Source organism: Mustelus asterias, chromosome 14 (assembly GCF_964213995.1).
Source record: "Mustelus asterias chromosome 14, sMusAst1.hap1.1, whole genome shotgun sequence".
NCBI classification, from domain to species: Eukaryota; Metazoa; Chordata; class Chondrichthyes; order Carcharhiniformes; family Triakidae; genus Mustelus; species Mustelus asterias.
The window spans coordinates 80,927,717-80,942,042 of NC_135814.1; the positions used below are offsets into that span (position 1 = coordinate 80,927,717).

At 46.0% G+C, this 14,326-nt stretch overlaps 1 protein-coding gene across 10 annotated transcripts in view; it reads left to right on the top strand.

The window, feature by feature from the left end:
* Positions 1 to 14,326, top strand: part of LOC144503796 (melanophilin-like) — a 163,060-nt gene that overhangs the window by 50,557 nt on the left and 98,177 nt on the right. For all 10 annotated transcript variants that reach the window (XR_013499558.1, XM_078228691.1, XM_078228696.1 and 7 more), the window contains 2 exons: positions 6,478 to 6,617; positions 11,843 to 11,896. Coding sequence is in view for 9 of the 10 variants with exons in the window: in XM_078228691.1 (XP_078084817.1) it covers positions 6,478 to 6,617; positions 11,843 to 11,896 (194 nt within the window). In the remaining variant the exon portion in view is untranslated. The remainder of the gene's footprint in view (positions 1 to 6,477; positions 6,618 to 11,842; positions 11,897 to 14,326) is intronic.

A 14,326-nucleotide genomic window follows, 5' to 3' on the forward strand; every position in this document is an offset into this window, starting at 1 on the left:
TCATAGAACATAGAAAAACTACAGCACAAAACAGGCCCTTCGGCCCCACAAGTTGTGCTGAACATGTCCCTACCTTTTAGGCCTACCTATAACCCTCCATCCTATTAAGTCCCATGTACTCATCCAGGAGTCTCTTAAAAGACCCTATTGAGTTTGCCTCAGCCGATTCCACTCGCCCACCACCCTCTGTGAAAAACTTCCCCCTAACATTTCCCCTGTACCTACCCCCCAGCACCTTAAACCTGTGCCCTCTCGTAGCAGCCATTTCCACCCTGGGAAAAAGCCTCTGAGAGTCCACCCGATCTATGCCTCTCACCATCTTATATACCTCTATTAGGTCTCCTCTCATCCTACGTCTCTCCAAGGAGAAAAGACCGAGCTCCCTCAGCCTATCCTTATAAGGCATGCCACTCAATCCAGGCAACATCCTTGTAAATCTCCTCTGCACCCTTTCAATCATTTCCACATCCTTCCTGTAATGAGGCGACCAGAACTGAGCACAGTACTCCAAGTGGGGTCTGACGAGGATCTTATATAGCTGCATCATTATCCCCGGACTCCTAAACTCAATCCCTCGATTGATAAAGGCCAGCACACCATACGCCTTCTTAACCACCTGCTCCACCTGCGGGGCCGATTTTAGAGACCTATGGACCCGGACCCCAAGGTCCTTCTGATCCTCTACCGTACTAAGAGTCTTTCCCTTTACATTGTACTCCTTCATCCCATTTGACCTGCCAAAATGGACCACTACGCATTTATCTGGGTTGAAGTCCATCTGCCACTTCTCCGCCCAGTCTTGCATCCTATCTATGTCACGCTGTAACTTCTGACATCGCTCCAGACTATCCACAACCCCACCAACCTTTGTGTCATCGGCAAACTTACCACCCATCCTTCCACTTCCTCATCAAGGTTATGAAAATGACAAAGAGCAAGGGTCCCAGAACAGATCCCTGGGGCACACCACTGGTGACCGACCTCCATTTAAAAAAGACCCATGTATACACACTCTCTGCCTCCTTTGGGCAAGCCAGTTCTGGATCCACAGGGCAGCAGCACCTTGGGTCCCCTCTCACTTTTTCTAGAAGCCTTGCATGGGGGACCTTATCGAACGCCTTGCTAAAATCCATATAAACCACATCAACCGCTTTCCCTTCGTCAATGTGTTTAGTCACATTTTCGAAGAACTCCACCAGGCTCGTAAGGCACGATCTGCCTTTGACAAAGCCATGCTGAGTATTCTTGAGCATACTAAACCTCTCTAAATGCTCATAAATCTTGTCCCTCAGGATCTTCTCCATCAGCTTACCAACCACTGAGGTTAGACTCACTGGTCGGTAATTTCCTGGGCTATCCCTATTCCCCTTCTTGAAAATAGGAACCACATCCGCAATCCTCCGGCACCTCTCCCGTCTCCATCAACGATGCAAAGATCATCACCAGAGGCTCTGCAATCTCTTCCCTCGCCTCCCACAGTAACCTGGGGTACATCCCATCCGGACCCGACGACTTATCTATTTTGATGCCATTCAAAGATTACAGCACAACCTCTTTGTTGAAGTCCACAGACACAATCTTTTCAGTCCACCGCAAGCCCGCAGTACATCCACCCAGGTCCTTCTCCTCTGTGAAATCCGAGGCAAAATACTCATTAAACACCTCTGCCATTTCTACTGGTTCCGTACAGATTTTCCCGCCTTCACCTTTTATAGGCCCTATTCCTTCACGTCTCATCCTTTTACTCTTCACATATTTATAGAACGCCTTAGGGTTTTCCTTAATTCTACCTGCCAAGGCCTTCTTGTGACCCCTTCTGGCTCCCCTAATTTCCTTCTTTAGTCCCTTCCTACAAGTCGTATACTCATCTAGATCCCTATCTTCGCCAAGCTCTCTGAACCTTTTGTACGCTTTCCTTTTCTTCTCGACTAGGTCCTGCACAGCTTTCGTGCACCACGGTTCCTTTAACATATCAACTCCTCCCTGTCTGCTCGGAACGTTGTCCTGTAGAACTCTAGACAGACATTCCTTGAAAAACTGCCACCTCTCTTCAGTACATTTCCCTGAGAATACCTCCTTCCAATCTACTCCTCTAATTTGCTGCCTTATGTCTTCATATTTCCCCTTACTCCATATAAATGCTTTCCTAGCTTGCCTGATCCTCTCTTTTTCCAATGCAAGCATAAAGGAGATAGAGTTATGATCGCTATCCCCAAGATGCACTCTCACTGAGAGATCTGACACCTGTCCAGGTTCATTGGTCAGTATCAGATCGAGTACAGCCTCTCCTCTTGTAGGCTTGTCCACATGCTGTGTCAGGAAACCTTCCTGAACACACCTAATGAACTCCTCCCCATCCAATCCCCTTACCCGAGGGATATTCCAATCTATGTTTGGGAAATTAAAGTCTCCCATCACAACAACTCTGCTATTATTGCAACTCTCCAGGATCTGTTTCCCTATCTGCTCCTCCACCTCCCTGTCACTATTGGGCGGCCTATAGAAAACTCCCAGCAAAGTGAGCGACCCCTTTCCACTCCGAACTTCCACCCACAGAGACTCTGTAGACAATCCCTCCACAGAATACACCTTCTCTACAGCTGTGACACTATCCCTGATCAGCAGTGCCACTCCACCCCCTCTCTTGCCTCCCTCCCTGTCCTTCCTGAAACATCTGAATCCCGGCACCTGGAGTATCCAGTCCTGTCCCTGAGACATCCAAGTCTCCGTAATGGCCACCACATCACACTTCCAGGCATCGATCCACGCTCTGAGCTCATCCCCTTTATTCACTATACTCTTGGCATTAAAGTAAACATATCTCAATCCTTTGGTCTGAGCTCTCCCCTTCTCTATCCCCCGTCCATCCTCCCTCTTGCACTGTCTATAACCCTTCTCTGTTTGCGAGCTAACTTCCTCACTACCAGTCACCTCGTCTCGATCCCCTCCCCCCAACCTATCTAGTTTAAACGCTCCCCAGTAGCCTTAACCAACCTTCCCGCCAGGACAGGGATTCAAGTGCCACCCGTTTTTTGTGTACAGGTCACACCTGCCCCTAAAAAGGTCCCAATGGTCCAGGAACCTGAATCCCTGCCCCCTGCACCAGTCCCTCAGCCACACATTCATCCTCCACTTCACTCCATTCCTGTCCTCACCCTCCGTGGCACAGGCAGCAATCCTGAGATTACTACCTTTGCTTTCCTCCTTCTCAGCTGTCTCCCTAATTCCCTATACTCTCTTTTCATGACCCCTTCCCCCTTCCTTCCCACATCAGCGGTACCAATATGTACCGCTATCTCTGGCTCCTCTCCCTCCCACCTCAGGATTTCTGGGAGTCGACCAGCGACATCCTGGATCCCGGCCCCAGGGAGGCAGACCACCATCCGAGACTCCCGCCTGCCTCTGCAAAAACGCCTGTCCGATCCCCTTACTGTCGAGTCCCCGATTAACACTGCGTTCCTCCTCTTTTCCTTAGCCCTCTGAGTTACAGGGCTGGACTCCACTCCGGAGACAGGGGCACTGCTGCTTCCCCCAGGCGGGCTGTCCCCCCCAGCAGTACTCAGGCAGGAGTACTTGTTGTGTAGGGGCACATCCACCAGGGTGCTCTCAATCACCCAAGCTTTACCCTTCCTGGCAGTCACCCACATGGCCTCCAAGGCCCTGGTGTGACCGCCTGGTGATAGCTCTTGTCTATCACCTCCTCATTCTCCCTCAACAGCCTAAGATCCTCGAGCTGCAGTTCCAGCTCCTTAACACGTTCCCTCAGGAACCGCAGCTCGACACACCCCTCACAGATGTGGATGTCCAGGAGGCCAGGTGCCTCCAGGACCTCCCACATCCTACACTGGGAACAACAGACTGGCTTCACACTCATATTTGACCCTTTATAGCAAGGTACACAGAGAAAAGTAACTAAGAATGAAAAAACTCACCCCTACTCACGTGGTCCCCTGAAGTCCTGTGAGCCAAAGCCCTTACAGCTCACACTCCGCTCCCTGCTCACTCTGCTGCCCGCTCCCGACGCTGCCCGCTGTATACAGCAGCCTACCTTTTATACTTCGCGCGCTTAAAAAAAACCCTCCCAGACTCCTTAGCGGCCCACTTTCCGGTTTTCAGTTTAAAATTAAGACAAGAAAAATACTACTCGAGAAATAAAGGCAAAAAAACACACAAACTGACTAAATAAATAAATAAATCTCTCACCAGCACTCCTGCCACAAATCACTCCCTCTCTGATTGTTCCGGTGGAACAATCATACCCTTTTGGCCATGGCCAATCAATCGATCAGGACTTGATCACCCTGATCGATAAAGTCCAATCGGGTGCTGCCACACCAATCTCTGGGTGTGTCCCCAACGGCCATGTCTGTAGGTGCCGGAGGCACATAGGGTTCACACCTCCCTCCCAAATAAGGGGTCATGGTGCCCTTATGTCTGGTAAACAATCCAGTGTGACCAGAAAGTCTCTTTCATTCTGGAGATGAAACAGCCCAGTGTGACCAGAAAGTCTCTTTGATCCTGGAGCTGACCCATATCCTGTGTATTCACCCGTCTGGGTTGCAGCCTGTTTGTCTCTGTCTTTTAAACTGCAGCCTGTCGTTTTAGTTCTTGCCCAATTGTCCCAGAGTGCTTTACAAATCGCCATTTTAGATGGCCCGTTTGGCCTCACTGGGATGGCAGAATTTCGAATGAGGAGAAATTGAGTCAACTGGGCATGAGTCAACTGGGCATGTATCCACTGGAATTTAGAAGGAGAGGTGATCGAATTGAAGTGTATAAAATTCTGACATGGCTGAACAGACTGGATGCAGGGATGTTATTTCCTCTGGCTGATGGGTCAAAACAAGGGATTACAGTCTCATGTTACGGGGTAGGCCATATAGGACTGCAGTGAGGAGAAGTTTCTTCGCTCAGAGGGTAGTGAACCTATGGAATAGACAACTACAGAAGGCTGTGGAGGCTGCGTCACTGAATATATTTCAGAAGGAAATAGATTTCTAAACTTTAAGGTATCCAAGGGGTATGAAGAGACCACAGGAGTATGGAGCATGATCATATTGAATGGTGGAGCAGGCTTGAAGGATCGAATGGCCTACTCCTGCTCCTATTTTCTATTTTCTTTGTTTCGATGGGTACAATTTTCCTATATTTTTTCAGTATCAGGCTCTAACTGAAAACCGGCATGTAACTCTCCAGCTGCATAGACCAGATTTCACTCCAGATCTTGAGCCTCTCTGACAAAAATAATGAGTGAGTGGGGTTTACGCTGTCATTCTAGCGAGGCAGGGCTTGATAGAGCTGCCATTTTTAAAGATGGCACTGAAAGCGGAGCCCGCCCCCCTGCCCGGATGTAAACATGAGGACCCCTTCACAAGCATCGGGGGCTCCTTACCGCCACCACAGCACAAGCTGCCCATCGCCATAATGCCAAAATCGGGGCAACCGCACCCCCCCCCCCCCCCCCCCCCGCCCCCCCCAGTTTACATGGCATCAGCACAAGCCTCTCTCATCCCCAGCCCCTTGCAGACATTGGTGCCATCACCCCCACCACCCTCATTCCATTACCGCTATCTCTCCCATCACAGGGGTCAGCCCTTCCCAACATTAAGGGGAACCCCTCCCATGGAGCTGTACCGAGTTTCTGGCATGGTATCTTCTGATCTAGAAGTGACAACGAAACCAACCTGCAAACATGATGCATGTTTCTGTAATTTTGTCCTAATGGTGTTATAAAAAAATATTGGGTGGGATTTTCTGGCCACACATGCCCCAAGACGAGAAATTCCCACCTGAGATCAGCGGACCTTTAAATGGTACTCCAAATTTTCTGTCCAACCTGCTATGATTCCTGCGATAGGCAGGACAGGAAAGTTCCACCCATTATCTGTAAAATATCCCACCTCCCAATTTGGATGACTATAAATCACTGGAACTTCACCCAAACGGATGTCTTATTTTGTGCCCTTCGACCTGAAGTATGTTAGTGATAGAGGAACCAGTTAAAGCACTGATTCGAGAATTTCTAAGCTACTGGATAGGAATTCAGAGAGAGGGATTCTGGCTAATCAAATCTAAGCTTTCCCATTTTACAGTACCAATGAACATTAAGCAACAAGCTCCAAATCAAGAAAGAATGCTAATACAGTTCGATTTTAAAAGCCTGTTGACTGGAGGAGGAAGGAAAGGAGGAATAAGAAATTCCAAAGGGAAAGAACATTGGATGAGGAGCCAAGGAGCCAAACAGGGAGTGAGGGAGAAAGGATAAGATAAAGTGCAGGAGAGTGCATTAAAGTGTGGGCAGAAGGAGCAAATAAAACCAAAGAAGAGATTGAAAATAAAACATTTGGCATTTGCTTCTTGTAGGGAGTTAATATCAGTGAGAGATGGCAATTGTATTACCCAATCTGAGTAACTCTGAGTGGTTTTCTGCTAAAATATAGAATATTGGTTTTAACTACGTACCTATATTTTTTTCAGGATTGTAAATACTGGGTCACTGGACTGGTTTTACAACCATGTGAAATCTCGCTTCAAAAACTTTGGAAGTGCAAAGGTGATGCACTCTTTACACAAGAGACTTCAACCTGGAGAAAAACATCGCATTCTTCGACATTTAGGTATGCTATTTATTCTTTCTAGTTGTGTTATCACTGGCTTTTTATCCAGGATGCACTTTAAGTGCTCAAAAATATAGATCTAGTTTATCATCAAGAGAACTAGGTGATTTGCCGAATGCCTTGAGTTCTAACCACTCAATGTTAAAGAGGAACAGCAAAGAAGATAACACATTAAGTCTTAGTGAAAATGTGATGCAAAGGGTGAAGTTAAAGGATCATATGTTTTCAGTAATTTATTTCAGAATATAGGAACAGGAGTAGGCCATGCAGCCACTCGTGCTTGACCTGCTATTCAGTTGACTATGACTGATCTGTGTTCAATTCCAGCCTCGGATGACTGCCTGTGTAGAGTTTGCACGTTCTCCCCATGTTTCCATGGGTTTCCTACTGGTGCTCCAGTTTCATCCCACAGTCCAAAGGTGTGTGGATTAGGTGGATTGGCCATGCTAAATTTCCCCATAGTGTCAGGGGGACTAGTAGGGTGAATACATGGGGTTAAGGGCATAGGGCCTGGGTGGGATTGTAGTCGGTGCAGACATGATGGGCCGAATAGCCTCCTGCATTGTAGGGATTCTATGATTAAAACTCCACATACTCATCTTTGCCACAAATTCTTTCATACCTTTAGTGAATACAATCTATTGCTGTCATATTAACGATCTAGCACCATTGCCGTTTGCAGAAGAGAGTTCTAAACTCTCTGTGTGTAGATGTGTTTTCTAATTTTACTCGTCCAACTTTTCGTCATCGTCTCCACAGCTAGCAGAAATATTTCCCCTCTATTCCAAAGATGTGCGGGTTAGGTTGATTGGCCATGCTAAAATTGCTCCTTAGTGTCCTGGGATGCGTAGATTAGAGGGATTAGTGGGTAAAATGTGTAGGGATATGGGGGTAGGGCCTGGGTGGGATTGTGGTCGGTGCAGACTCGATGGGCCAAATGGCCTCTTTCTGTACTGTAGGGTTTCTATGATTTATTTCATCTCTATCTGTTTCTCTTAATGCCTGAAGACTCCATTCGAATCACCCCTTGACCTTCTAAATTCCAGAGTACACAACCCATTTTCATCTTATCACTCCTTGTAATTTAGCCTTTTGAGTATCTGATCACTCTCATAAATCTATGCCACACTCCCTCCAGGACCAATGTAGCCGAAAGTGTGGTGCTCCAAACTGTTCAAATACTCTGATCTAACCAGGGCTTTGTGGACTTGGAGTATTGCGTACAGTTCTGGTCGCCGCATTACAGGAAAGATGTGGAAGTGTTGGAAAGGGTGCAGAGGAGATTTACCAGGATGTTGCCTGTATGGTGGGAAGATCGTATGAGGAAAGGCTGAGGGACTTGAGGTTGTTTTCGTTAGAGAGAAGAAGGTTAAGAGGTGACTTAATAGAGGCATACAAGATGATCAGAGGATTAGATAGGGTGGATAGTGAGAGTCTTTTTCCTCGGATGGTGATGGCTAACACGAGGGGACATAGCTTTAAATTGAGGGGTGAGAGATATAGGACAGATGTTAGAGGTAGGTTCTTTACTCAGAGAGTAGTAAAGGCGTGGAATGTGCTGCCTGCAGCAGTGGTGGACTCGCCAACATTAAGAGCATTCAAATGGTTATTGGATAAACATATGGATGATATTGGAATAGTGTAGATTAGAGTGGCTTTAGATTGGTTTCACTGGTTGGCGCAACATTGAGGGCCGAAGGGCCTGTACTGCGCTGTAATGTTCTATGTTCTATGTTGTGTAGCTACAGCATAACTTCTACCTCCAGTGTAAACCCCAGCATCCCGCTAGCCACCTTAATTATTTTCTATCTCTGTGCATGCCATTTTAATGATCTATGTACATACCCCAAGTTTTTCAGTGGACCTTCACTGTTTCCAACCTTCCCCCATTTACAAAGTACTCTGTTCTATTCTTTTAAGGTCCAAATTGCCTGCATTGCAATTGTTTTGCAACGTATTCCCCAATGTTATACTTCCAAATGCGCTGCTTACCTGTCTTTGCATTGTTATCAAATTTGGATCTTTGACTTTCTATTCCTTTGAGGAAGTTTGGTCCAGGGGAATGGGGGAAGGGAGGACAGTGGCGGAGGAGGCTGATTGAATGGGCCAATCTGAGGTGACAAAGGAGGAGCTTCTCAAAGTAGTTGTGGGAAGTGAGGGTGGAGGGGGCAGGAGGATAGAATGAGCAGGAGAAGAAAGGTGAGGATTATCTTTACATTCCAGAATGAATCTGGAACTGTGAGTGGAATCATAGAATCATAGAACCCCTACAGTGCAGAAGAAAGCCATTCAGCCCATCAAATCTGCACCAACAACAATCCCATCCAGGACCTATCCGCATATCCTCATGTATTTGTCCTGCTAACCACCCTGACACTAAGAGACAATGTACCATGGCCAAACAACCTAACCTGCACATCTTTGGGATTGTGGGAGGAAACCGGAGCATCCAGAGTAAACCCACACAGACACGGGGAGAATGTGCAAACTCCACACAGAAGTCAATCGAGGCTGGAATTGAATCCAGGTCCCTGGTGCTGTGAGATAGCAGTGCTAACCATTGTGCCATCATGCCCTCCAGTAGTTTTGGCCGAAGAGAGCAGTACCCAGTTGTGCTTCATATGGTACAATCAGATCTAGTGATGAATGGCAAAACCGGTTCCGCCATAAATGATGAGGGTCATACTGGGCAGTGCAAGTAGGGTGAGAGAGTAATGGTTTAAATGGGGCTAGGGCATTAAAGGTGGAGGTGAGGATGAGAGATCAGTGGCTGCAGAAATGTTGTAGTGAATGGAGGGTCAGAGCAAGGTTGGACAGTCAGAATTTGAAAGTGCAGCTATAGGTGAATTAAGAGAGAGATTTTCCAGAGGCAAGCACAGAAGTGGATAGGTTTGGGAGGGGGAAGGATGATGTGGGAGAGAGCAGGAAGTTATAGATAAGGCCTTGACACAAAGCCTTTTGAGCTGGCAGGGTGAAAAGGTTTATTGTGAATAGAGGCTGGGAAATATATATGGAAGAAGAGATTATGGACCAATAGGAGAGCACTGAGCTCAGGAGAGAGAACACAATGGAGTTTAAAATCGCTATGGATGAGAATTCACAGAGGCTATAGGAGGAAAGCAGTGAAGATAACGCAATGATAAAATGTAATGGTTCTTTAGTGGTCAGTGGAGAATTAGGATTGTAAATGAGAGTTGAGAGGATTGGAAGGAGGTGCCAGAGGAGTAAGGCACCTGGGTGTGATTTGATGATTTGAGTAACAATCTTGGCAGAGCAGGCGGTAGAAGCTATAGTCAGGCAAGTCTCATCTCCCTTCAGCCCTGTCTACATCAACAGTGATGAAGTGGATATTGTTGAGGGCTTCAGTTTCTAGCTGTCCAGATCACCAACAACCTGTCCTGGTCCCTCCATGCTGACACTATAGTTAAGAAAGCCCACCAACGCCTCCACTTTCTCAGGAGGCTAAGGAAATTTGGCATGTCCGCTACACTCTCACCAGTTTTTACAGATACGCCATAGAAAGCATTCTTTCTAGATGTATCACAGCTTGGTATGGCTCCTGCTCTGACCAAGACTGCAAGAAATTACAAAGGGTCATGAATGAAGCCCAGTCCATCATGCAAACCAGCCTCCTATCCATTGACTCCATCTACCATCTCCTGCTACCTCAGAAAAGCAGTCAACATGATCAAAGACCCCATACACCATACATATTCTCTTCCATCTTCTGCCGTCGGGAAAAAGATACAAAAGTCTGAGATCACCGACTCAATAACAGCTTCTTCCCTGCTGCCGTCAGACTTTTGAGTAGGCCTAATATATTAAGCTGATCTTTCTCTACACCCTGGCTATGACTGTAACGCTATATTCTGCACTCTCCCCTTTCCTTCTCCCCTATGTACTCTATGAACGGTATGCCTTGTCTGGATAGCATGCAAGAAACAATACTTTTCACTGTATCCCAATACATATGACAAATCAAATCGGGTTTCCAACAAGGTTATTATATCGATGCAACCACCTATAATGTATTCATGGATGGCAAGAGCCTTATTCACAGGTGAAGGGACATTCTGGTGGGAGATGTAGAAAGGAGCAGCAATACCTGATTCAGTGGCAGAGTTCACAATGTCAGCACCAAAAGGGATGATTGGGATGGAGTCTGCACCAGCTGTGCTAGGTGGGAAAGTCAGTGAGAGAATAGGACAGGGCCGTTGGGTTTGCTCCTCGTAAGAAGTCAGTGCTGAATGCCTTGATGGGCCCTTTGGAAGATGTCAAAAAGGTAATAAAAGTGGTGGCTTGGGCCTAGAGTGGCTAACAATTGAACACATGAATAGACATAGGAAAAACTCAAGTTACATAGGCCGGGTTGTGTAGCAAGATTAAGATATAGAAATCCTTGTGATGGATGGAGAATATGGAGGAGGCAATCACCAGAATACGGGATCGACCTCTGACTGCAAACAATATGAGCTATGCTAACATAGATTAAGCAAAATGTCATGACACTTAACATGAGTGATTGAGAGAGAGGTTATGGTCCTTGTAGCATTCTAAATTGCTGTGTAAATTAGATAGATATTATTGATCACAATGTAGGAAGAAGTGTGCTGCCTTAGAGTTAGCTTTCTACATTATAGCATATGGAGGATGGAGTGTTTCCTTCCATACCCTCCGTCATTCACCCGAGCAGCTGAGATATGGGGCAGGATTTTACACCCTTGCTCATCCCAAAACCGTAAAACCCCATCCGAGGTCAACGGACCTTCCCATTGTCTGCCCCTCGCCTGCTCCGATTCCCGACGCAGGTGGTGTGGTAAAACTCCAGCCATTATTGCCAGTTCTCTTTCAGGTTTTTAATGCTACCCAGCATGGGAGTGGTGATGTTACTGTAGAAGGTGGAGAAAAATCTGCTGGACTTTCCGAGATTGTGGAGGTAAAGCTCCCCATTGGAGTGCCACTAGTTTCTAATGGGGATAGAATAGTTTGACCAACGTAAGGCGGAATTTATCAACCAGTTATTGAAAGGTTATGATATGTACTAATCGGAAAACTAATCTATATGCTCAGGAGAGATTGTAAACTGAGCTTTTCTTGCCGAAGGGTATCTTGAGTGATTTGCAAGCTTTCTTCTAGGCTAATGAACTTAGTGATATTATGTGATGCGTTCGAGTCTCTGCTGTATTCAGTTTATACTTTATTTTTAATTCATTTTTTACTTATAGATGCACACTATGAACAAGATGGATTTGACAATGTATCAGATAATTACTTGCATGGTGAGTAAACAACAGAATACTTCATTTGTTTTAAATTTTGCAGTAACCCTTGTTACAGTTTGATGAGGAAGGCTCCCCTCTTTCTCATTACTCATTTCACTGTAACCGTTTTTTTTGTGAAAAGGATGTGAGAAGCACGTTTTTTACACAGAGTAAGTGCCGGGAATGTGCTGCTAGAAGAGGGGATCGAGGCATTTTGACAGATACATGAATAGGCAGGGAATAGAAGGATATGGACCTGGTAGAGGCAAAAGATCTTTAGTTTAGAAAGGCGTCATGTGTCGGCGCAGGCTCCTGAGCCGAAAGGCCCTGTTCCTGTGCTGTACTGTTTATTTTTTGTTCTTTGTTCTTTGATATATTTGAGTATTACTGAAAAAAGACATTTTGTTGAAGTTTTTTGTCATCAGATGAGAAGCTATTTTGTCATCATGATGAGGGACCCATCAGGAGGACCCCAATGCCGGCAACCCATGTCAGGCAGAGGGTGGGGGAACACGCTGCTGATTGGTGGGTTTGAGGGTGAGGTGGGGCGGGATCAGGGCTCACTTGCAAAATGATGCCCAAGCTCTGAAGCTGGGCTCACTGGCATGTTTAGGCCCCACCCGTCCCCCAATACCAGTGCACAACTCACCACCCTGACTGATTGTGGGACGATTGAGGTGCAGAGCGTGCCTAATGGATCGACACAGAACATTCTGATATTCTAGCTGTTATGACACTTAGGGTTAACTTCTCTAACCTTGCTCGGAGCTGGGATTCTCCTGTTCCATTGCAGTGAATGGAGATTTGGCTCAGCACCAAATTCTCCATCCTCGCTGTCAGTGGCAGCGGGGTCTGAATGGCCAGAGAATTCCAGCCTTAGTTTTTTTGGGGGGAAAGCTCTTCCCCAAGTTTAAAGAAATATTGTTTGACTTAAAGCATGTCTTTGTGACAATTTATTGACGCCACTTTCTAGCTCCCAATTGTATTCAGTGAAAGTAAGCATTGACTGCTTGTCCATCTTTGACCCTCAGCAAACTCGGTGATCCATCTGCTCATTGAGATGAAGAGCACACAGTACAGAGTGGGTAATTGTTGGAGTGATCCCACTTGGTATTATTTAACAGGGCAGCATGTCACCCGAGTCCTGAGTGTGACTTTCAAGTGCGACATTAATTGAATTTGTGGCCTGTAGCAAAGAGTTAATGAATAACATAGGGCTATAAACTTGTGGAGGAATTTAAATGCATGTGACAGCTAGATACAGAATGACTTTGTGTTGGAGATAAAAGGATTCTAATGATGTTGATGTAATTTCCTACATAAGGTCCTGAGACACACTTGCTCCATGTGCAGTCGTGTGAAAGAGTTTCTGACTCACTATCAACTGTTTTTCATTATCATACAAAGCCAGGAGTTATCCTTTTGGTTTGGAAAGCTGAACTGGGAATAGATGGCTAAACCGGTAGATTTTGATGAGAAAAGATGGGCGGAAGCTCAAGTGCCGCAAAAACACCAGCACAAACTGGATGGGCCAAATAGCCCGTGACTGTGCAACGTGAACCTATACCCAGATACCAGCTGTAGCTCATTGCACGCACTGATACAACAGCATTAGCACTTAGAATGCTTTGTTAACCTGCAGTGCACACATTGACAAACAAAAAAAACAGAACATCCAATTGTTTCTAAGATAAAAGCAAAATACTGGATGCTGGAAGCTGAAACAAAAATAGAAAATGCTGGAAAATCTCAGCAGATCTGACAGCATCTGTGGAGAGAGAACAGAGCTAACATTTAGAGTCTGGATGACTTCATCAGAGCTCTGTTCTCTCTCCACACATGCAGCTGTGATCTTCCAGCATTTTCTGTTTTTGATCTACTTGTTCCTTCTGGGGAGGAAGAAGGAGCAAAGAAATATGTTTGCTATAAGTACCTTTTATTCCTCCAGAACACGCTAATTCATTAATACTGTAGCCACTGGAGCGTAAGTAGACACAGCTCATTTGTACATCCAGCCTGTTTTTATCTTCTTAAAACTAGTGGACAATGGCAAATGTTCACCGACTGATGTGGAGCACATGATCAAAGGCAAGGGCACCTGCACCGGCTCTCAAAAGAGTGACCCAGCTCGTCCCATTCTCCAGTCTTATCTCCATAGCCTTCTAAATTCATCAATTTCAAACATGTATCCAGCTCTCTTTTGAAACCTCCAATGGAATCCTTACTAGGATCCAGCGTTGCTACATCCTCATACCCTGTTACAGATATGGTGACTGCAATTTCAATGTCTTTGGCTGGAATTTTCTGGTTCTGCCCACCACGGGACCGGAAATTCCTGTCCAAACTCATTAGATCTTTGGCTACTTCATCAAATTTTCCATCCCGCTTGCAATGATTTCTGCTACAGGCAGGACCGGAAAATCCCGGCCTCTGGGTCAGCAAGACGAT